We start from the raw sequence: 21,854 nt of genomic DNA, 5'->3' as shown, positions 1-21,854 counted from the left end.
TGTGAGAAAGCACACGATGGCGGCCGGCTCTCGGAGGACCCAGCTGGACCGCCCCCGGGGTTCCCGCTACCGGCCCAGGCCTGGTCCACCATCCTCCCTTGTCGCCCCTTAGCCCGGGCCGCACCAGCTTGAGGTCAAGCACGCCGTCCTTGGCCTCCTGCAGAAGAGACACGAACTTGGTGGTGAGTAGTCCCAGGCTCTTTTCGTGCCGGCTTGGAGTGCCCGGGGGCGGCGGCGCCTGCGGCCCGGCCTCCGCCATCGCGTCCGCCCGCCGCCTCCCCTCAGCCAGGCCAGGCCAGGCCGGCGCCGCCGCCACTTCCGCTTCCGTTCCTGGCCGTCCGGCAGCCGGAGCCAGCGTTGCTGCTTCCGCTTCCGCCCCGTGCGTCTTCCAGGGAACGCGGCGCTATTGCTGTCTGTGGGTGCAACCGCAAAACTTCAGGGACCATTAGCAAATGTCCAGCCGCCGAATAAGACGAAAACTACCTGGGTAGACCGGGAGTTGGGATGAAGTTAGGGAGGAATGAGGAGGGCGTCAGTGGGCAGCCCTGGCAGTAGAGAAAGGGATGCCATCGGAACTTTCCTTGCCAATCTGCCCCAACATCACTAACTCTGCCCAGTCCCCATCTCGGGAGACAAGACCACACTACCTGACTAATCCAATCTGTTCCCTCAAATCAGTTCCTTTTTAATTTTTTTCTCTTTATTTATTCTTTTATATTTCAAACTCATTTTACTGCCACATCAAAAATGTTCCTAAAGGTTCCCCTACTGTCTTGGGGTCACCCCATCTATTCCTGTCCCTCACTTCCTGCCAAACAGCAAGCACTAACTATATCTACCTTGTCTACCTCTCTCCATCCATGGTCCTAGCCTCATCTTTCGCTCATCTTGTCCTCCCGCTACAGTGCTCAGAGACTATGGGGTTATATACACTTCAGCCAATGCAAACGTATTTACCTATGTGTATATATCAGTAAAGCACTCAGAGTCATTTCTGGCATGTAGGAAAGTTTGCTAGGGTCATTTTGTTACTTTTAACATTGTTACTATTTATTATTGTTTCTTTTAGGTCAGGTTCTATGGGAAATGGGACTCGAGACAGGGTTTTGCAGCAAGTTTGTTGGGGATCCACACTTTTTTTTTTTTTTTTTTTTTTTTGAGACAGGATCTCACTCTGTTGCCCAGGCTGGAGTGCAGTGGCAAGATCAATGCCATCTCAGCTTCCTGGGCCCAAGCGATTCTCCCACCTCAGCCTCCCAAGTAGCTGGGACCACAGGCATGCACACACCATGCCCGGCTCATTTATTTTTAGTTTTTGTAGAGATGAGAGTCTCACTATATTGCCCAGGCTAGTCTCGAACTCATGGGCTCAAGCGATCCTCAGACCTCAGCCTCCCACAATGCTGGGATGACAGTGTGAGCCATCACACCTGGTCAGGATCCACACCTTTAAGGGAGTAAGACAAGCAGAATTGGGCAGATGCAATTATATTATAGGCCTCAGCCTATGCCACTAGGATCTCTGAAATTGGGGTAGCACTTCTGAAGAGTTTATGTTCACGTGATGGTACCATGCTTTTGCACCCCAATATTGATCTCAGCAGCCTACACTCCTGGCAGCTGGAGAATGAGCACTTCTGTCCTGAAGGGTGGATTTGGGTGGTGGACTGAACATCCACTAAATTATTACCACCTTATAGTCCTTTCCCTGGCTCCCTATAACTCTCAAGATAAACACAGCTGCCCAGTTGCGGTGACTCACGCCTGTAATCCCAACACTTTGGGAGGCTGAGGCAGGCAGATCACTTGAGCCCAGAAGGCTGCCGTGAGCTATGATGGTGCCACTGTACTCCAGCCTTGGTGACAGATCAAGACCCTGTCTAAAACAAAACAAAAAAAAAACACAGCTTTCATGACCCTCTCCTGCCATCCCCCACCACACCCCTCTTCACAACAGCCTGCCACCTCTCACTCCTCCGCAGAGGTACACATCCTCCTCGGAGGCTGACCAACACAGTTTTCATCCTGTGCTGTTGATGTCGTCTGCATCCATATCTACACACCCTGCCCACCACCCCAGCTTGAGGCCAAGTCTAGCAAATCCCTGTCTCCTCTCCTGAGCACTAAGAGGTTCTGGGTGGGCTGGTCAAGACTGGTTGAATACAAGTACACCCCACCCCTCCACCCCTCAGGGAAGTGTCGCCCAGCCCTCCCCACCCTCCGTGCAGACACTCTTTCCTGTTGGGAATAAAATGCCAGCGACTCAGCTTCCTTCCTTTCTGTTGATGGCCTTGGGGAGGGAGGAGCCTTGGTGGGAAGAAGGGGCTTCTGGGCTGGGGAGTGGGAGAGAGATTTCTTTGGGGAGAGGAATTCAGCTGCACACTGGAGTCAGCTGGAGTTGCCCAGGCCCTGTGAGCAAGTGGCAGGCGTGCCCAGCTGCATCGGGGGAGAGGGCTGTTCTCAAGGCCAAGGTCATTTGTGGAGGGAGAACTGGACGCCTGATCAAATCTGGTAAGTTTTGTATCAAACTGTCCTGTGCAGCTCAGAGCAGGACCAGGGTCCAGTGGAGGCCTGTGCCCACCCTGACTCGCTTGACATCTGCAGTAGGCACGCCTGGGAAACCTAGCAGGCAAAGCCTCCCAGGTGCCCTCCGCATCACACCCCCTCCCTCTCACTTCCTGAGAGGGCCAGGAAGAACCTCCTTCCTCCTTCCCAGAAGGGCTTAGACAGAGGCAGCAGCTCAGAGGGGCATCTACTCTGCCTGCTTGCCCCGGGCCCACCTCAGCTCTGGCTCCTCCAGGCCGGCAATGGACTCAGCAGCCAAGGATGAGATGCAGCCGGAGTTGTCCCCTGGTATGAACCTTCTGGGTGGACTGGGGGAGGAATGATGGCAACAAAGATGGGACTGGCTGAGCGCAGTGGCTCACGCCTGTAATCCCAACACTTTGGGAGGTCAAGATGGGCGGATGACCTGAGGTCAGGAGCTCGAAACCAACCTGGCCAATATAGTGAAACCCTGTCTCTACTAAAAATACAAAAACTAGCTGGGGGTGATGGCGCACGCCTATAATCCCAGCTCCTCGGGAGGCTGAGGCAGGAGAATCACTTGAACCTGGGAGGCAGAGGTTGCAGGGAACCGAGATTGCACCACTGCACTCCAGCCTGGGCAACAGAGCGAGACTCCGTCTCAATAAACAAACAAAGAAATAAATAAGAAAGCTGGGACTGGGGGCACTGGGCCCTCCTTCCCTAACTACACGGCTGCCCAGGCTCTTCCTGCCCAGGGCCTGAGTGGCCGGAGCAGGAGCGGGCAGAGCAGCTGGCCCGGGGTGCAGCGCTTAAGTGGGCCTCGGGCATCTTCTACCGGCCGGAGCAGCTGGCCAGGCTAGGCCAGTACCGCAGCCGCGAGGTGCAGCGTACCTGCTCCCTGGAAGCACGCCTCAAGGTAGGCATGGGGTGGGGGGTGCCGGTGCTGGGACTGTGCTGCAGGGCTGGCCTGGTCTCACTGGCTCCATCTCTCCACAGTCAGTGGTGCAGTCATACCTGGAAGGCGTGCAGACTGGTGTGTGGCAGCTGGCCCAGGCCATTGAGGCGGTGCAGGGAACCCGGGAGGCCCTGAGCCAGGCCCGTGGGTTGCTCCAGGGCATGTCCCAGGCCTTACGGACTCTGCAGCCTCTACGGGAGCGGGTTGCCCAGTACAAGCAACTGCAGGCCATGTCTCACTTGCTGCCTCGGCTGCGGGCAGGTGAGCGTGCAGGGACCCTGGGCCTCAGCCTCCAATAGTCAGTCCACAAACACCCATCCCTAATGAAGGGGCTGGGGCACTAGATGGGGAACTGCATAGAGGGGCACACCAGGGACCTCCCAGAGAGTAGCCCGGGCTTCCCATGGCCTACGAGGCAGGGTGCAAATCAACTCATCCTGGGATTCCCACATGTGGGATGCTTGAGTCAGGACGGACACCCAGTCACATGACTCTGGCTACCTGGTTATCAGTATATTGAAACTTTTCCCTACAGAGTGGCTGAGTGAGTACTGGCAGGACCCCCCGATCTCCCCTGCCTTCCCTCCGGGATCCTCAGCTTCCTCATGTTCCATGAGCTCATGGGTTGACCTCTGGCCCACCAGGACATTGCCAAGATCCTCTTAGATTGGCCAGTACTCTACTGGTTATTTTTTTTTATGTATTTATGGTTTTTTGTTCATTTTTTGTTTTGTTTTGTTTTTGAGACAGTCTCACTCTGTCGCCCAGGCTGGAGTGCAGTGGTGCGATCTCAGTTCACTGCAACCTCCATATCCCAGGTTCAAGCGATCCTCCTGCCTCAGTCTCGCAAGTAGCTGGGATTACAGGCCGCTATGCCTGTCTAATTTTTGTATTTTTAGTAGAGATGGGATTTCACCATGTTGGCCAGGCTGGTCTCAAACTCCTGACCTCAAGTGATCTGCCCACCTTGGCCTCCCGAAGTGCTGGGATTACAGGCATGAGCCACTGTGCCCAGCTTACTCTACTCTACTGGTTATTAAATATTTTATACATCACCCCAGCCCTGGGCCTCAGTATCCCCTGCCGTACACATTGAGGCGGTGGGAAGGCTGAGACCCAGGGCCATCTCCTTTCCACTCTCATTAGTGCCAGCTGCAGTGGCCCACACACAGACCCTGATTGATGCCCAACAGTTCTTGGAGGCATATATGAGCCTTCGGGAGCTGGAGCAGCTGCGAGAGGATACGTGGGCACCCCTGGGGGGCCTGGAGTTGCCAGTCTTCCAGGGGCTGGACCTTCTGTTCGAGGCACTGGGCCAGGCTGTGGAAGCAGCTGCAGGGGCCGCAGGGAAGCTGGCACGGGAGGACCCAGCCCTGCTGGTGGCTGCTGTGCGTGTGGCGGAGGTGGAGACTGGACGAACAACCCCCCTGGGCCAGGTCCCCCGGGACTGGCGGCAGCGCTGTCTGAGGGCACTACAGGAGGGCCTGGAGCAGACCCACTTTGGGTCACCTCTGCTGCCTGCGCCAGGGGCCCTACCAGGGTGGCTGGAGGCTCTGCGAGTGGCCCTGCCAGTTGAGTTGGCCACAGCTGAGGCACTAGTAGCGCCTTGCTGCCCACCGCAGTACAATGTGGTCCAGCTATGGGCCCACACACTGCATAGCGGTCTGCGCCGCAGCCTGCAGCACCTCCTTGCAGGGCCTGAGCTGGAAGCTGCGGATGCCTTCGCCTTGCTGCACTGGGCACTGCATGTATACCTGGGGTCAGTGCCTTTGGGGCGGCGGGATGTGGGGGATCAGAGGCTGGGGACTTGGTGTGACACCAGGCCACCCATCTCCAGGCAGGAAATGATGGGGAGCCTGGAGTTGGGGCCTGAGGCTGATGTGTCGCAGCTGGAGCCCCTCCTGACCTTGGAGAACATTGAGCAGCTGGAGGCAACATTTGTGGCCAACGTCCAGGTGAGTAGTTGAGGCAAAGGTCCAGAGCAGTCCTATGCATCTGCTGTGGGCCTTTATCTGCAGAGTGGAATGTCTACCCATCTCCGGCAGGGTCAGATCCCTGCTACATTCCTTTGCCCCTGGCCCCTCCCTCCAGGCAAGCGTGTCCCAGTGGCTGCAGAATGCACTGGATGGGGAGGTAGCTGAGTGGGGCCGGGAGCAGGGGCCCAACACGGACCCGTCTGGCTCCTATTACTCACCAATGCCAGCCATCGTGCTGCAGGTAGGTGGGAAGTGGCCAGACAGGCAGGCACCCTCCATGGGGCAATGGGGAGGAGAGAAAGGAGGGAGGCTTTGCTGATGGCTGCTCATTTCTGCCTGCAGATCCTGGAAGAGAACATTCGTGTGGCCAGCCTGGTCAGTGAGTCACTACAACAGCGAGTGCATGGCATGGCACTGTCAGAACTGGGCATATTCCTGAGGAGGTCTGTCGAGACACTGACCCATTCCTGATCCCTATCCCTGCTCCCCAGGCAGCCGAAAGGGACTCTGTGTGAATAAGACATATCACAGGGAAAGGGCTCTTTCAAACAAGGACTTGGGTATCTTGGAGATGGGACAGGAGTACCAGGGACTGGGGCTGTGGGGCTGCCAGCATAGCAGCAAGTCCAGGAGCCACCTCTGCCCATTGCAGCTTCAGTGACGCTCTGATCCGATTCTCCCGAGACCACCTCAGGGGGAAAGCAATGGTCCCTCATTACGTGCCCTACCTACTGGCCGCCCTCAACCACCAGTCAGCACTCAGGTACCAGAAGGCCCCCGGGGAACCCCACCTTCACTAACCCCCTATTGAGTACCTATTGTGTATGGGCCCAGCCCACACTAGGACACTAGGGACTTTGGACTCACATCGCCCTGGGGTTCCAATTCTAGTTCTGCTAATTACTAGTTATGTGACCTTGGATGGGTTACCTAATCTCTCTGAATCTCACTTTTCTCATTAGTATTATGTGGGTACTAATGGAATGTTCCGAGAATCACATGAGATAACATGTCAAGTGCCACCATAGTGCCTGGCACATGATGTCAATTGCTCATTCGTCCAGCGAATATTTCAAGGCCCTACTCTGTGCCAGTAATATCTGGGGTTACAGCTGTGTGTACACACACACACACACACACACACTCCCTTCCTCTTGGGTGGTATGTTCTTTTTGGTGGGGGCAAGAAAAACAAGTTAGTGATGATTTTTACTCCCTCCTCACTGGGATAGTTCCCTCCCTTTACGAATGAGGAAACACAAACAGAAAGAATGTTTTGCTCAAGGTCGCACCGCGAATTAGAGGCAGGTCCCCGCTGGGCTGTGTCCTTTGTAGCTCGCCGAGCGCCGCCTCCCAGCCCTGGTCCATGCCTGAGACCAGAAGTGCAGGGAGCCGCTGTTCTCGCTCCCTCCTATCAACACTTGCCCCACAAGGTGGCGCCGGAGGGGCTGGACCACCGAGGGCCATGCGGGCCTTGGCCTTGGTCCTGAAGCCGTAGTTTTGCTCGGTCCAGCTCCTCAGTGTCTGTCCTGCAGCTGGACGGGGCGCCTTTAGGGGCCTTGGCTCCGGTGGAAGCTGCGCTGGACAAGTTACAGAGGAGGATCTGCCGCCTGGTGTTGGAGGCGCTGCAGGTGGAGCTCCAGGTGAGGCCTCCTTCAGGTCAGGATGGGAGAAGGAGGTGGAGAGGTGGCGGTACAGCGTACAATGGGGGTCTCCGCGGCAATGCCAGGTCTGGATCATTTCCCCAGCCCCTGTTCGCGGACCTGCCCTCGCGCCAGTGGCTGTCGAGCCCTGAGCTGCTGGAAAGTGTGTGCGAACGGACGGGGCGCTTCTGCCGGGACTTCGGGCGCGTGCGGAACCCCACGGTTCAGGTGTGTTGGGGAAAAAGGCTGGGGAAGGGGAGGCGCGGGTGAGAGAGGCGACCTGCACCCACCTGATTGCCTCCCCGCAGCTGCTACTGGCTGAGGCCGAGCGCGCCGTGGTGCTCCAGTACCTGCGCGCGCTGATGCAAGGCCGCCTGGTGTGCCGCGGAGCGGACGAGAGGACCCAGGCGGCCGAGCGCCTGCGGCACGATGCTGCCCAGCTTCAGCAGCTTTTCCTCGGTTTGGTGAGAGCTTCTTGGCGGGCAGACGGGCGGGAGTCTCAGTGGTTGGGTGGGAGACGAGGGCTGGCGCGAGACCCTACCCCGACGTGCTCAGGGCCTGGAGGAGAACGCGCACTGCGCGCCGGTGCTGCTCGCCCTGAGAGAGCTGCTAAACCTCCGCGACCCCGCGCTGCTGGGCCTGGAGGTGGCTGGCCTGCAGCAACAGTTTCCCGACGTGAGGTGCGGACGGGGGTCCAGGAGGGAGGAGAAGCCGGAGGGCGGGGAGAACGGGGCTGACACGCCTCCTTGGTGCCCCTGCAGCGAGGACCACGTCTCCGCCCTCTTGGGCCTGCGCGGTGACTTGTCCCGGGAGCAGCAACTGGCCGCTCTCAGCTCGCTTCAGGCTGCGCTGCCGCCCTCGCCCCGCGCTAGCCGCCGCGCCCTCTTCAGCCTCGTGCCCGCCCCAGCACCCGCGCCGGCCTCCTGCCTGCCCTCGGGGTCCTGCGCCCGAGCCCGGCTGCTCTCAGAATAAACCACGGCTCCCGGACGCCTGAGTGTGTGTGTGTTGGGGAAGGTGGGATGGAATAAAAGTGCCCACGAGGGTTCAGGGAATCCTTGCACAGTGACACGCTTAAAGTATCCTGGCTCCCGACCTGGTACACGGGCTGCGCTCCGCCTATGCAGGCATTTGCCCTCTGTGCGGACTGCGTTCCCGAGGCCGCGGGCTACGCCCCCACGTCTCAGCGCCCAGGCCGTGAGCAAGAGTCTCGGCCGCCCTGGCCACCTGGGAGCCCCTGAAGCCCAGTAACTCGCTGGGGCCTTGGGAAGGGGGCGGGCCCAGGACCACGAACACCACCCCCTCAGCCCTCCCTGGCTTCGCTCCCAGCGGCTTCGCGGGCGCGCCGCCGTGGAGACTGACTAGAAGCTCCCCGCTTTCGTAAGAGCGTGCGCGCGCCCGAGGACTACGTCATCGGCGTCGGCTCCCGCCGGCCGGGCGGCCGGTAGCTGGTGTAGCAGAGCTGGAGCGGCGGGCGGCAAGATAAAGGGCGAACAGGTGGGGGCACCGCACGCGGACGGAACCCCTCAAACGCCGGGAGGAGGCGCGCGACGCGACCTTTCCTGATCTCCCGGAGAACCCTCCACTCCATTGTCTCCTGGCCCCACCCTCCATTGGACACGCCCTTCGCCTTATCCCCCACCGTTTATTGGCTACAGGTCACGCCCCTCCTCAATTCCTGGTTCCCCATTGGCTCTTCACCTTGTCCTCTCCCGGGGCTTCTTATCCGCACAGGCCACACCCTCTCATTTGTCACCAGACCCCGCCTTTAGTAGTCGAGGGCTCCTCCCCCATCCATCCTTCATTCATTATGCACCTAGTGTTGGGTGCTTGGTACAGGGGGTTGAATCAGACCCCGTTCCTGCCTTCGGGGAGTTCAGGGGATGGTGGGAGAACACGGACCTAGGCTCCGACAGTGACAGCTCTGAGTAAAGAAGTCGCCGAAGCAGTGGGACACTAGATGCGGGGAAGGCTTCCTGGAGGAAGTGAGGCCTAAACTGAGCCTTGAAGAATGGTTGAGTTTGCTCCAGAAATATATTGCAAAGGCATTCTTGGCGGAAGGACCTGAGACGTGAAAGAAACAGGCGTATTCTGGTAATTTCGAGGAGGTATGTCGAATGAAAGAAGGGGAGATGGAGGGGACTGGGCCAGGCAGAAGCCTGTAAAGGGGTGAGGAGTCCAAAAAAGTGTACAGTTAGTTAAAGGGAGTGAAACCTGGGACCTGTAGTCTGTTCAAGCAGCTGGTCATTAGGCAGGGTAGAGGGGAGTGGAGAGGGGGAAGATGAGGTCTAGATAGGGAAGCAAAGTGCAGGGAAGGAATAATTCTAGTTCTGAAAGAAGGGCTCTTGGATTCATTTATTTATTGAGCAACTGCTGCTGGCCAGGCACTGTTCTGTGTTCTGGGGACACAGCTGTGAATGATGGAAAGGATAAAACAGATAACTATCAATATACCTATCATTCAAATATAAAGTGTACTGAAGTGATGGTGATGACTGCTAGAGAGAACAATAATTTGGGGAAGGGAAGATAGTGGAGAGGGGAGAGGAGGTTTACTATTTTATAGAGGGTGTGTTAGAGAGGCTTTTCTAATAACATGGTATTGATACAGAGATTTGAGGAAAGTGAGAAAGTGACCCATGCCATTATATAGGGGGAGGAACATCCCAGACAGAGGACATATTCTGTTTGATATGCCTGTTAAACATTCAAGTAACGACAGTGCACTGAAGCTGGACATGATGGCATGTGCCTTTGGTTCCAGCTACTTGGAAAGCTGAGGTGGGAAGATCGCTTGAGGCCAGGAATTCAAGACCAGCCTGGGCAAATAGACACTATGTCAAATTGCACCAAAATTGGCAACACTGGTCTAAAGTTTTTATGGAAGAAGTCTGAGCTACTGTATTTAAAACCACGAGAGTGGATGAGAACACCTAGGGAGTGAACATAAATGGAGAAGTTTCCATAGACAAATCCTGGAGCGTTACAGTGTTAAGAGGTCAGGGAGATAGGGATGACCAGCAAGGTAGGAGGAGAACTAAGTTCGAGTGTCTTTGGAAAACCAAGTGGACAGCATGTTTCCAGGATGCAGTGAATTTTTTTTTTTTTTTTTTTTTTGAGACGGAGTTTCGCTGTTGTTGCCCAGGCTGGAGTGCAGTGGTGCAATCTTGGCTCACTGCAACCTCCGCCTCCCAGGTTCAAGCGATTCTCTTACCTCAGCCTCCCGAGTAGCTAGGATTACAGACATGTGCCACCACGCCCAGCTAATTTTGTATTTTTAGTAGAGACGGGGTTTCTCCATGTTGGTCATGCTGGTCTCAAACTCCCAACCTCAGGTGATCCGCCCACCTCAGCCTCCCAAAGTGCTGGGATTACAGGCGTGAGCCACCCTGCCTGGCCTCTAGGATGCAGTGATTAACTGTATCGGGTGCTGATCAATATGAAGGTCATTGCTGGTCATTGGTGACCTTGATTAGATCAATTTGGATGGAGTGCCGGGAATAAAAGGCTAATTGGAGTGTATTTAAGAGAGAACAGGAAAGAAGGAATTGCAGACTGGGTATAGATGACTACAGGTATGTGCTGCAATAGCAGCAGATGGAGGAAGATGCAGTGGGGCTGTAGCTGGAGGAGTGTGGGTTCTAGTGAGGGTTTTGTTTTGTTTTTTAAGATGGAGAAATAACAGCATGTGTTTATGCTGATGGAAAGACTCCAGTAGAGAGGAAGAGATTGATGATGTAGGAAGTGATGGAAGTGAGTCGCTGAGCAGGCAAGGAAGCTCAGCAGCTGCAGCCTCTCTAGGCAGTCTCTGGGGAGAGACAAGATTGGACTGAGTCCTGGAACAGAGTCAGGGTGAGCGCCCTGACACTGGCTTTGGATGACCACTGGAAAGATTCCTCAGATAGGTGACAAGCCAGGGATTGGCTTGGATTTGCCGAAGCTTCCTTCTGTTCCCCAAAAGCAGATTCTAACTTGGATTTCAACAGATGGCTCAGAGGAGAGAAGGCATTCTGGGGGGTACTGGCGTAAGCATGGGGCCCTCAGACATTGAAACTGACTGAGGCCAAATGGGCAGGATGATGTGGGTAAAGCCAGATGGGTGGGCAGGGGTGGCACTGAGAAGATGCCATAGGCAGAAGGCAGCCCCTGAGGCTTTCTCACCTACCTAATCTGCCCAGGCAGCTGAAGCCACACTGTACCACCTCCCAGATTAAGTGAGTGCTGAGTACAGAGGTTAGAATCACGAGTAAGGGGCTCAGTCCTTGCCTTCAGGAGCTCAGGCTGAAAGGATTCCAGTAACCACCATCTAGGTGGGTGTTTAAAACTTGCTTTCGGCTGGGTGCGGTGGCTCACCTGTTTAATTCCAGCACTTTGGGAGGCTGAGGCGGGAGGACTACTTGAGGCCAGGAGTTGGAGGCTGCAATGAGCTACGATCATTGCACTACACTCCACCTTGGGTGACAGAGCAAGACCCCGTCTCAAAGAGCAAAAACAAAAAAGTGCTTTCCCCCGGCCCAGCATACTCCGGTGAGTCTGCTGGAAGCAATGGACGCTACAGCCAATCAGACCCCTGGTAGCAGAGCCTGGGTCCACCAAGGGCCCAGCAGAGGCAATGTGGAGTACAGGGCCTGCTGGTTGTTTGGTCACACCCACTCATGCTGGTCTCCACATGCCCTTCTGTGTCCCCAGAGGTCGACAGTGTCGGGAGTTGGAGTGACCCGGCTGGATGTGACCCCCAAGACAGAATGGTGCTGGACTCCGGGGCTCAGGCGTATGATCAGGCACCCCCCAGCCCGCCTACCAGTCCCCCATCCCTGCGCCATAGGCTGAAGCCCTCAGACCGAGATGGGCCACCACTGTACCCCTGGTCTCAGTCCCTGGCCTTGCCCCTGGCTCTGGCAGTCCCCCCAGCACTGCAGCCCGAGCCTGAGCAGCAGCCCTTCTCACAGATGCACCTGGGCCACCGTGGCCACATGCGTCGCAGTGAGAGCACCTACTCTGTAAATAGTACTGGCCGGCGGGGACGTGGCACCCTGGGACGGCCTCCACCTGGACGGGGACAGAACCCAGGTGGGGGCACCCTGCGGCCTGCAGCCTCCCTGCCTCACATTGCTAAGACTCAAAGGGATGCAGGCCATAGTGCCAGCAAGAGCCCCTGCATGTTGGTGGCCCTGCGGCCAACCAATATGGACCGTGAGCGGGACAAGTTCTTCCAGTCCCATTACACCTACAATCCACAGTTCGAGTACCTGGAGCCCATGCCCACAGCTGTGCTGGAGAAGTACTGTGAGGCCTCTGGACAGTTCATCCATCAGGTCAGTCCAGCCTCCCCACCATACCCTGGCCCTGACCACCCAAGGGGCTTGTCCTGACCAGCCACTGTGGCCCCGTGTACAGGCAGTTGGCATCATTGAAGCTGTTCTGGAGAAGTTTGGAACCTATGAACACTTTGAGGCTGCCACCGGGGGGCAGCTGCTCACCAAGTGCCAGATATGGTCCATTGTGCGCAAATACATGCAGAAGGAGGGCTGCGTCGGGGAGGTGAGCTTGCCTGCAGAGCCCTTCCTCTACATGCCCCAAATCAGGGTGTCTTGTGGGTGACCCCAGGTCCAGCTCCACACATAACCCACCCCTGCCCCTGCCCCAGTGAGGTGGGAGCTGGTTCTGAGCAGAGATGATGAAGCGCGGGTGCCCTGGCCAATTGTCTGGCCCTGCTGCCCTGTGGCATCATTGGGTCCACCTGCACCCTGGCCCCAGGCTGGTGGCCATGGCTCAGAGCACTGCCACCTGCAGGTTGTGGTGCAGCTGAGTGAGGACCTGCTGTCCCAGGCAGTGATGATGGTGGAGAACAGCCGGCCCACATTGGCGATCAACCTGACCGGAGCCCGCCAGTACTGGTTGGAGGGCATGCTGCGGCATGAGATAGGTCAGGGTGTGGGTATCCGGGTGGATGGGTAGGCATGAAAGGGGCCTGGGAGCTGGGAGGGGTGGGAAGGAGGGGCCCCAATAACTCCCCCTTTTGTTTCCACCCCTTCCCTTCTGAGGTCAGGGCTTTCCCTTCCTGAGCAGCTACCTCCGCCCTCTGGCTCACAGAGGTAGGCCAGAACATGCCTGCCCATGCTCTGGGCTTGCCCTCATCTCTTGGTCCTTTCGGATATATTTTTCTCTCTCCACTTCCTCTCTGACTTCTCTCGACAGTGGGGGTAAGGCTGGTGAGGCCCTGACAGGCCAGAAGGAGAAGCCTCAGGGTCCCACCAGGCCACCCGCCACGCAGGCCCTCCAGGGTGGATGGAAGGCCAGATCCTGGGAATGGACTTGGCTTGAGGACACATGGCGCCTGGTTTAGGAGGGGACTGGCCAGGCTGGGCAGGAGGATGCAGGGCACTCACTGCTATTCCTCTCTGTTTGTCCCTCTTCCTCGAGAATCCTATTGCTCTGGGCAAGAGGTGTTTTTTACCGGGTGCATCAGCGTGACTGTTCAAGATGATGTGGGGGCACCCAGGATGTTGGGCAGGGTGGTATATGTATTCTTGTGCCCAGGAGGGCTGGGGGCAGTGTCAGTTCGGGAGAGTTCGTGCACGTGTGTGGGTGCGTGGGTGTAAGGTGGGGGACGGATGGGTGGGAGAGGATTCATGTATGTGAGCCTCTGTGGATCCTTGGGTGCGAGTCCACCGGAGGAGGAGCTTCACGCTGCCTGGGGCTGGGAGAGCTTCAGTGCGAGCCTGAGTTTGGGAGCATGAGGATGGAAGTGTCGCGGCCAGAGCCCCGCCAGGTGGAGAGGGGCCAGGACTGGGCTCACAGGCGGGTCCCTGAACGCCCTACCCAGCGCCGCCTCCCCTCGCCTTCCCCGCAGGCACCCATTACCTGCGGGGCGTGAACAACGCGCGCCAGCCGTGGCACAACGCGGAGGGCCGGCTGCGGTACGGGCTGCGGCCGGCTAACCCCACGGAGGAGGGCCTGGCCAGCCTACACAGCGTGCTGTTCCGCAAGCAGCCGTTCTTGTGGCGCGCTGCGCTGCTCTACTACACCATCCACCGCGCCGCGCGCATGTCTTTCCGTCAGCTCTTCCAGGACCTGGCGCGCTACGTGCAGGACGCCGACGTGCGCTGGGAGTATTGCGTGCGCGCCAAGCGCGGCCAGACCGACACCTCGCTGCCAGGTGGGCGCCAGCGCAGGGGAGGTGCTTAGAGCAGGGTTGGGGGCGGGGAGAGGGGCAGGGCCTCGGTCGAGGGGCTCACCGCCTTCCTGCGCTCCCAGGTTGTTTCAGCAAGGACCAGGTGTACCTGGACGGCATCGTGCGCATTCTGCGACATCGCCAGACCATCGATTTCCCGCTGCTGACCTCACTGGGCAAGGTGAGGGGCTGTGGACCTTCAGAGGTTCCGGCCAGCTCCCTGCCTCGCTGTAGAATTCCCTGAGCCTCGGATTGGTGCTAGACCGAGGGCTGGGTGCCAGGCCTCTGGTGGTGGGGGGAGTGTGGGTGGAAGTGAGAACAGGAGATGAAATGACTGGCAGCAAAACCAGGTGCTTAACGGAGGCTGCAGGTGTATGTAAATACTGCATCTCAAAGGAGGTGAGCATTCCAGGCCAAGGGAGCCATCAGGGGAAGGCCAAGGGAAGGAGGCTGCAGAAATGGCCAGGGAGCAACTCCCTGGCACTGGCATTTGTGCCAGGCCGAGGAAAGCAGACTTCATCTGAAGCAACGGGGAGTGGGAGGAGCTTTAAGCAGAGGACTGACACTGATACTTGCTTCAGAAGGCTCCTTCTGGACGTCATATGGGAGGTGGATTGGAGAGAGGACTAGGGAAGGGAGTGCAGGGGCATGGAGGAGGCCTTTCCTGTCACTCCTGCAGAAGGGATGGTGGTCTGGCCTAACCAGGCAGTGGCCATTGGGTTGGAGATGAAGGGACGAGCTGGAGAGCTCTTCAGAGAGGGGAATCCTTTTAACTCCGTGGCTACCATGATGGGAGGGTGAGAGTCCAAGCCCCCTCCCTGGAATCTGACCTGGGTGACTATGAAGAGGGTGGAGCTGGCATAAGTTGGAACTCAGGAGTTGACTGTTGGACATGGGGCCACCCTGAGGGCTATCCAGGGGATGACATTAAGGAGGCAGTTGGATGTCCATGTTTGGAGGTGAGGGGAGAGGCTGGGCTAGAGAGAGAAGTGGGGTTGTAGGGCATCTATGACAAAAAGAAACTATTGAGAGAAAGAGCAAAGACCAAGGATTGAGTCTAGAGGTATAAAACGTTGTAGCTAATTGTGGATCAGGAGGGGAGTCCTGGAGCAAAGGGCAGTGAGCCGTAAGTAGTGGGCTGGAACCCACTACCTAAAAGCCAGGGGCCGCTGCCTATGCCTGATGCCCAGCTTCCTCCTGCAGGTGTCCTATGAGGATGTGGACCACCTGCGGCCCCATGGGGTGCTGGATAATACCCGGGTGCCCCACTTCATGCAGGACTTGGCACGCTACCGGCAGCAGCTGGAGCACATCATGGCCACCAACCGGCTGGATGAGGCAGAGCTGGGTCGCCTGCTACCCGACTGATGTCCGTTGAGGGCTGCAGACAGAGGCCCTGGACAGAAGCTTCAGATAGGCCCCGAGAACATGAAGCTGTTTGCTCCGTGCTTCCACGGCCTGGGTGTTTCTTGGGGGTGTTGGGAGGGCAGGAGCATTCCTTGAGGAGGAGTGGCAACATCAAAGGGTTTGTGTCCCTTGCTAGCCTCCCTGGGGCCTGGGGACCTGCAGCAGCATGTCTGGCAAACTGAGTCCCCCTCCTGCCTCCAGCTGTCTGTTGAGCAGAGGGAAGCCATGGGGGCAGGAAGGGAGCTGAGCATTGATGGGGATGGGGGTGGTTTGGGAATAGAAACTTGTTCTTGCATGAGATGGCTTTGGTTGTCCCAGTACTCCAGTCTCCCTTCCCTCACCTGGCCCCTTGGTGCTCCTTCAGCAATCGTGCTGTCTACCTCTCACTGGGTCCTGGTAGGGGTTGGGATCTCTTCTCCTGGGGTGATTGATGGCCTGAGCCTGGGGTCCTGGTAGTAGAGACCCAGCTGGTCTGGGGTCTGCTTTCTGACATTTTGCATCTGTCACTGGTCATATATTTATTCCATATTTATATGGTCTACTTCCTGTGACTGGGAGCAGCAGCTCCTGAAGGTTTTGTGGGCGGGGGAACAGGACATTCCTTCCTGGAAGGCACCAATTTTCCCAGCCCCACTCCCATTACACACACACACACACACACACACACAGTGATTCAGGCCTTGAGAGTCAAGCCCAAGAGCTCCCTTGGCCCTGTCACCACTCCCTCTACTGGCCTCTGCTGTTCCTGTCTTTGCTCACACCCTTACAGCTGGTCTCTGGCAGAGGTTGGCATAGCCTAGGAGCAGCTGCAATTGCGCCTGAGGGACAGGCCCTAGAGTTTGGTGGCCCAAGTCCTGAACCCCTCTTGGACCAGGTGAGGTGCAGAGGTGGCTGCTGCTTCCAGTTTCCCTTCAGACTTAGCTGTATGAGCCCCACTCCTATCCTTTGGCCTTAGTTTTGCCATCTGTAAAACTCAGAAACACAGTTGGAAAGTCCTTGTTCATTTAGTCATTGAATATATTATAATATGTATAGAGCACCTTTTGTGTAAGTTACTGGTCAGAGTCCTCACTGAGCTCCCAGTTCAGAGGGAAGCCAGACAATTAAAACAGTAATGACAATGATGTGTGTGGCCTCTGTCTACCCAAGGTCCCTTTCTGTTCCCCTCTTCTAATCTCACTTCCCAAGGCTGTGAGCTCTAAGCCCTCCCTACGTGGAGAGAAGTCACCCTCCCCTTGCTCCATGTTCAGCCCAGGGACTTGCATGGGGTTGAGCTGGTACCTACACAGGCTGCCAAGTGGCTCATGAGGGGAAATGGGTTGTGTATGTGGGCATGAGGGTCAGGTCCTTGTCCCACTAAGGGGATTAGTCTGGGATCTCCAGGGTGCAGCCTGGACTCCTAAGGGCAGATTAGGGCTGAGGACTGGATGATGCTTGTGGTAGGCTTGGGGCTGCCCAGGTCCCTGGGACTCAGAGGTACCCACCCTCTGTTCCTGGGCAAATAGCCAGAATCATGGAGAGAGCCCAGGTCCCGGTGGACCCTCCGGAGTTTATTCACTTCCAGCAGTACTGGGCTGGACTGAGCCTTGGTGGCATCCGATTCGGCTCCAGCAGCATCCCAGGTCCTATCCAGGATGGGCGGAGCACGGCCAGTCAGAGTTCTGGCCTTCAGGAATCTAGAGATGACGGGAACAGTGGTCAAAGAGTTGGGGTCCCGCATCCACTTCCCAGGCCATGCCCTCCCGCCAAGCCGGCTCAGGGTTTGGGCGGCCTCACACCTTCCGACTCGTCCCCTTCCTCGAAGTCGGGCTGGGGCTCTGGGTCCGGTTCTGGCTCCAGTTCTGGCTCCAGTTCCGGCTCTGGTTCTGCTTCAGGCTCGGGTTCCAGCTCTGGCTCTGGCTCCAGTTCAGCCTCTTCAGAGGCCTCTGCTTCCAGCTCTGGCTCTGGTTCCTCTGGGGTCCCGGATTGCACTGCCTCGCAGCCCTCCAGGCCCCCGGCCTCGTCGGTGTCTGAAGCTCTGGGCAACCCGGGGCATGTGGTCCCCGAGCCGGGTGCCTCCGGCGTCCAGTGGCCTGGGCATGGAGTGTCATAGCTGCGGTCCCGGTAACCTGGGGCGGAAGTGGGAGTGACTGAGGCTCAATTTATCCCTGTGAGGTTTCACACTCTCCTACTTCTAGGGGAGACGACAACCCCGCCCTCCCCGGGCCTTTGGTCAGCCCCACCCCGTCCCCGCTCTGCCCTAGGCCCCGCCCCGAGCACTCACCCGGACCCACGTGCTGCCAGTCCCAGGCGGGGTCAGGCGCGCCCGCGGTACGCTGGGCACAGCGCAGCAGCTCCTGGCAGGCGGCCTCGCCCTTGCCCTGCACCAGCAGCAGTAGGCGGCGCACCCTGCGCTCGGCATCAGGCAGTGCATCCAATGCCTCGTACTCTGGCCCGGTGAGCACGCCTCGCGCCAACAGCGCGTCCAACAGCAGCCCCGAGTCCGCCTGCAATGTCTCGACCAGGCGTTTCCTTTCGCGGTCTATAGTCTCCGACGGCCGCTCCTGCGCGTTGCCCATTGTCAGGCCTGCATGGAGAAAGGGGAGAGAAGTAATAGAGGGCTGCCCTCCCCCCTGCCCTCGCCGCCTGTGACCTCTCTCTCATTGCCCCCAGTGAACACCCGGGCTGGGGTCTAAGTTCACCTTGATTCCAGCCTCCAGTGGTCTCCGCAAGCACAGGACCTGGAGGCCAACACAGGGAACTCAGTGTCCTCCTGCCTCTCCAGACGCTTCTGTCCTGTCTCCTCCTCAGGCTCCTCCTTCTGTCCCCAAACGTCAGCTGTGAATCTCTTCTCCTCCCCTGCCTTTCCCAGGACTCTGTCTACTCTCTGAGTGCCCTCCCCAACCGGGACCTCCTGAGCTAATCAGAGGCGGGTTCAGACCCCGTTTATCCAAACTAAGGTCTTTCTCTCAAATCTGCTTCACCACCTAACCAGGCAGAAAAACCTAGGATTGATGCTGATACTCTACACCCAGCTTGCAGACAAGTCCTTTCCAGTCTGACTGCTGAATATTTCTCTCACTATCCTCACTACTTACTAAGTCCAGCCTTCTGCCTCCTGCTTTGGCCCTGCAGAACCCAGGACTAGAGCTCCCTGCTTCCATACTCTACCCTCCAGTCCCCTCTGCACCCAGAGCACAAAGTGCTGAGAGCCTCCCTGCCTTTCTCCCCTTACCTTGACCCTGAGATCCAACTTTCCATGACAAGCCCTGCCTCTACACCCTCCCACCAACACCACCACCATAATGCAACGCCAATGTGGTCTCATGGCCCATCCTGGTCCCCTGATTCCTGAGCAGAGATACCAGAATCTTCTTCAGGCCTAGCTCTGACCGAGATCTCTTGACATCACCTGAGACCCACCTGTCTCCCTGCTGAAGCCCTAACTCCCAATGTGACTGTCTCCCTGCTGACCCACCTGGCTCCCTGCTGACCTCGGAATGACCTACAGACATTTGTTGTTTGATCTTGAAGTACCCAGGGCCTAGCTCACACAAGCTACCGACAAATGCTTGCCGAACTTGGACTGATTTTCCTCCATGGATTGCCCTATTTTGAGAGACCTTTTTTTTTTTTTTGAGATCGAGTTTTGCTGTTCCCAGGCTGGAGTGCAGTGCACAATCTCGGCTCACTGCAACCTCTGCCTCCTGGGCTCAAGTGATTCTCGTGCCTCAGCCTCCAGAGTAGCTGGGATTACTTGCGCATACCACTATGCCCGGCTAATTTTTGAATTTTTAGTAAAGACAGGGTTTCACCTTATTGGCCAGGCTGGTCTTGAACTCCTGCCTTCAAAAGATCCACCTGCCTTGGCCTCTCAAAGTGCTGGGATTACAGGTGTGAACCACCAAGCCCGACCTTTTTTTTTTTTTAATTTTTAAGAGATGGGGTCTTGCTATATATTTTTTGTATTTATTCTTTTATTTTTTTTAGTAGACACGGGGTTTCACTATGTTGGCCAGGCTGGTCTCAAACTCCTGACTTCGTGATCCACCTGCCTCGGGTTCCCAAAGTGCTGGGATTACAGGCGTGAGCCACCTGCCGGGCCTGGTCTTGCTATATTGACCAGGCTGGTCTCGAACTGCTGGCCTCGAGCGATCCTCCCATCTCAGCCTCCCAAAGTGCTGGGATTACTCTTGAGAGACTATCTCTACCAACAGCAGCTATTAGGGAGAATTAATTTGCTTTATCCTTTTTTTTTTTTTTTTTTTTTGAGACAGAGTCTCACTCTGTTGCCCAGGCTGGAGTGCAGTGGCACATTCTCTCCTCACTGCAACCTCCGCCTCTTGGGTTCAAGTGATTCTCCTACCTCAACCTCCCAAGTAGCTGAGACTACAGGCGCCTGCCACCACGCTCAGCTAATTTTTTGTGTTTTTAGTAGAGACGGTGTTGGTGTTTCACAATGTTGGCTAGGCTGGTCTCGAACACCTGACCTTGTGATCCACCCACTTTGGCCTGCCAAAGTGTTGGGATTACAGACATGAGCCACCGCACTTAGTTGCTTTGTCCATTTATTGCCAACCGATTATGGCCCATTCCTATGAGTGACTTTACCCAGCCAGCAAGACCCCCGGCATTAGGAAGCAAAGACATCAGGTCTTGGACCATGCCCTCAGCCCACCCCCACCCCCATAAAACCTCCCTTCCTCCCCGCCTTGGCTTTGTTCACAAGGCATCCTCCCATCTCTTCTTCCTTTTGCTGTCCCTCCTCCGCCTCCTTCCCTGGCTCTAGGAGGCTGGACCTTCTCTGGGAGAGAGGATTTGGTCCTAGCTGCCATCCTGCCTCCCAGGTCTCTCTCAGTACCCTCTGGTGTCATGCTATACCTCCCCCGTCACACCCTGGCTCCCTCCCATTGAAGCCCTTCCCCCGGGCCACCAAGCTGAGACCAGGACTACCCCCTGCCCTTCCATCTCCCTTTATGTCCCATCTGTGATGAGTATTGCTTCCCTTCTCAGTGAGTCTCCATCAGCTCCTGCCTTGCCACCCCACCATCGTCACCTCATGTCCTGTAACAGTTCCTCTGAGCCCCTCTCACTCCCATTCCACTAGGCCCTATAGCACAGTGATTTTGACAACTCTCTGGGCTAGGATTGCTGTTCCTGTTTTACAGATGAGGAAAGAGACAGGCTCAGAGATTCAGTGGTAAAACTGGAATCTTACTTGCTCCAGCCTGAACTATGAGGAACTTAACTATATTTTCCTGTCTAGCAGAATTCCATCCTAAATACCTATCTACCTCCCCCCGCCAACCCCACTGCCCATCTGAGAGAACCAAAAGTATCTGGTCTGGCTACTCTAGCCTCCTCCCACCACTCTGGACAGCCAGGCCCTTCCCAGCTTCCCTCCACGAGTCAGGGCTGGGAGAACTCACTATGCCTCTGGCACCTCGGAGCCTTTGCTGATGCTGATCGCTAAGACTGGAATCCTTTCCCCCTCCCTCCTCTTCATGAACCTATCCATCCTCCGGGACTCAAATGTTCCCTTGTCTACACCAATGTCTAAGTGTCCCAGGGGCAGGTGGTTCCTTCTTCTGTGTACCCAGTGAACAACATATGTCCTCACCACCGCATTAACTGACATCACTGCACTGTGTACGTGCAGATTATCTGCTTTCTTCAACTGAGGCTTCCTAAGAGTGTCCCTCCAATTGGTGGGCATAGGAAGGGAGAGGGGACAGCACCTACTTGGGACAGACACAGGGAGGGTGCAGATTGGATTGCCCCCTCCTTCTCTCCAGCCTACGTTGTTTTCATGTTAGCCTCCTCCTCCTATGACCCCAAGTCCTGCCCTTTATCCTGTCTAGGGGTAGTGACTCCAGCTGATCTGGGCCCTCCCTTTGAGGCTCTCAGAGCTCTCAATACCGAAGTTATTTAGCGGCCAGTCCTTCGAGGGTGACAGGTCCGATGCTTCCCAGAGAGCCACGTGGCGGGGTGTGGAGCTGGGTCCTAGCCCCCAACCCCAACTAGCAGCGCGGGCTCTTTGGCGGGGAAGCCAGGGTCTTGGGTCACTGAAGAGCCTTTGCGCATGTGCGGCCGCACGGATTCCCCGCCCCACGCCTTACCTCCCAGAGCTCACCCAGTCCCAGAGCTTGAGAGTCCTGCGGCAGGGCGGGGTCCACAGACCTCACCCCGAGGGCC

General features: G+C 57.0%; 4 protein-coding genes across 9 annotated transcripts in view; 2 read left to right on the top strand and 2 right to left on the bottom strand.

Moving 5' to 3' along the window:
* The window catches only part of E2F4 (E2F transcription factor 4), a 22,427-nt gene extending 6,459 nt beyond the window's left edge, over nt 1-15,968 (bottom strand). The window contains exons 1-2 of the mRNA XM_050774951.1: nt 15,865-15,968; nt 125-308 (exon numbers count right to left, since the gene is read on the bottom strand). Coding sequence (XP_050630908.1) covers nt 125-259 — 135 coding nt within the window. The 5' untranslated portion in view covers nt 260-308; nt 15,865-15,968. The remainder of the gene's footprint in view (nt 1-124; nt 309-15,864) is intronic.
* On the top strand, nt 2,290-8,088 carry EXOC3L1 (exocyst complex component 3 like 1). Of its 2 annotated transcripts, XM_050774924.1 has the most exons (14): nt 2,290-2,511; nt 2,801-2,853; nt 3,285-3,445; nt 3,526-3,745; nt 4,631-5,243; nt 5,322-5,439; nt 5,576-5,701; nt 5,803-5,903; nt 6,113-6,223; nt 6,973-7,102; nt 7,208-7,330; nt 7,411-7,566; nt 7,658-7,782; nt 7,864-8,081. In XM_050774924.1, exons 2-14 carry the CDS (start codon nt 2,808-2,810, stop codon nt 8,072-8,074), a joined length of 2,241 nt encoding a protein of 746 aa, XP_050630881.1. In that variant the 5' UTR covers nt 2,290-2,511; nt 2,801-2,807; the 3' UTR covers nt 8,075-8,081. The 2 variants fall into 2 exon arrangements, with proteins under 2 accessions (XP_050630881.1, XP_050630883.1); XM_050774926.1 differs by lacking the exons at nt 2,290-2,511; nt 7,658-7,782 and having other exon boundaries at nt 2,518-2,853; nt 3,270-3,445; nt 7,864-8,088.
* Nucleotides 9,109-16,804, top strand: MATCAP1 (microtubule associated tyrosine carboxypeptidase 1). 3 transcript variants are annotated; one of them, XM_050774946.1, is made up of 7 exons: nt 9,109-9,207; nt 11,789-12,414; nt 12,497-12,640; nt 12,893-13,025; nt 13,953-14,258; nt 14,357-14,454; nt 15,477-16,804. In XM_050774946.1, the coding sequence occupies exons 2-7, from the start codon at nt 11,845-11,847 to the stop codon at nt 15,639-15,641; spliced, it is 1,416 nt and encodes a 471-aa protein (XP_050630903.1). In that variant the 5' UTR covers nt 9,109-9,207; nt 11,789-11,844; the 3' UTR covers nt 15,642-16,804. The 3 variants fall into 3 exon arrangements, with proteins under 3 accessions (XP_050630903.1, XP_050630904.1, XP_050630905.1); XM_050774947.1 differs by lacking the exon at nt 9,109-9,207 and adding an exon at nt 11,536-11,626; XM_050774948.1 differs by lacking the exon at nt 9,109-9,207 and having other exon boundaries at nt 12,112-12,169; nt 12,340-12,414.
* Nucleotides 16,666-21,854, bottom strand: NOL3 (nucleolar protein 3). 3 transcript variants are annotated; one of them, XM_050774974.1, is made up of 5 exons: nt 21,779-21,846; nt 18,362-18,400; nt 17,944-18,246; nt 17,459-17,788; nt 16,666-17,356 (listed from the first exon to the last, which is right to left on the bottom strand). In XM_050774974.1, exons 3-5 carry the CDS (start codon nt 18,236-18,238, stop codon nt 17,349-17,351), a joined length of 633 nt encoding a protein of 210 aa, XP_050630931.1. In that variant the 5' UTR covers nt 18,239-18,246; nt 18,362-18,400; nt 21,779-21,846; the 3' UTR covers nt 16,666-17,348. The 3 variants fall into 3 exon arrangements, with proteins under 3 accessions (XP_050630931.1, XP_050630932.1, XP_050630930.1); XM_050774975.1 differs by lacking the exon at nt 18,362-18,400 and having other exon boundaries at nt 21,779-21,854; XM_050774973.1 differs by lacking the exon at nt 21,779-21,846 and having other exon boundaries at nt 18,362-18,507.

This window comes from Macaca thibetana, chromosome 20 (genome assembly GCF_024542745.1).
Source record: "Macaca thibetana thibetana isolate TM-01 chromosome 20, ASM2454274v1, whole genome shotgun sequence".
Taxonomy (NCBI): Eukaryota; Metazoa; Chordata; class Mammalia; order Primates; family Cercopithecidae; genus Macaca; species Macaca thibetana.
This window is presented reverse-complemented; position numbering and strand designations above follow the sequence as displayed.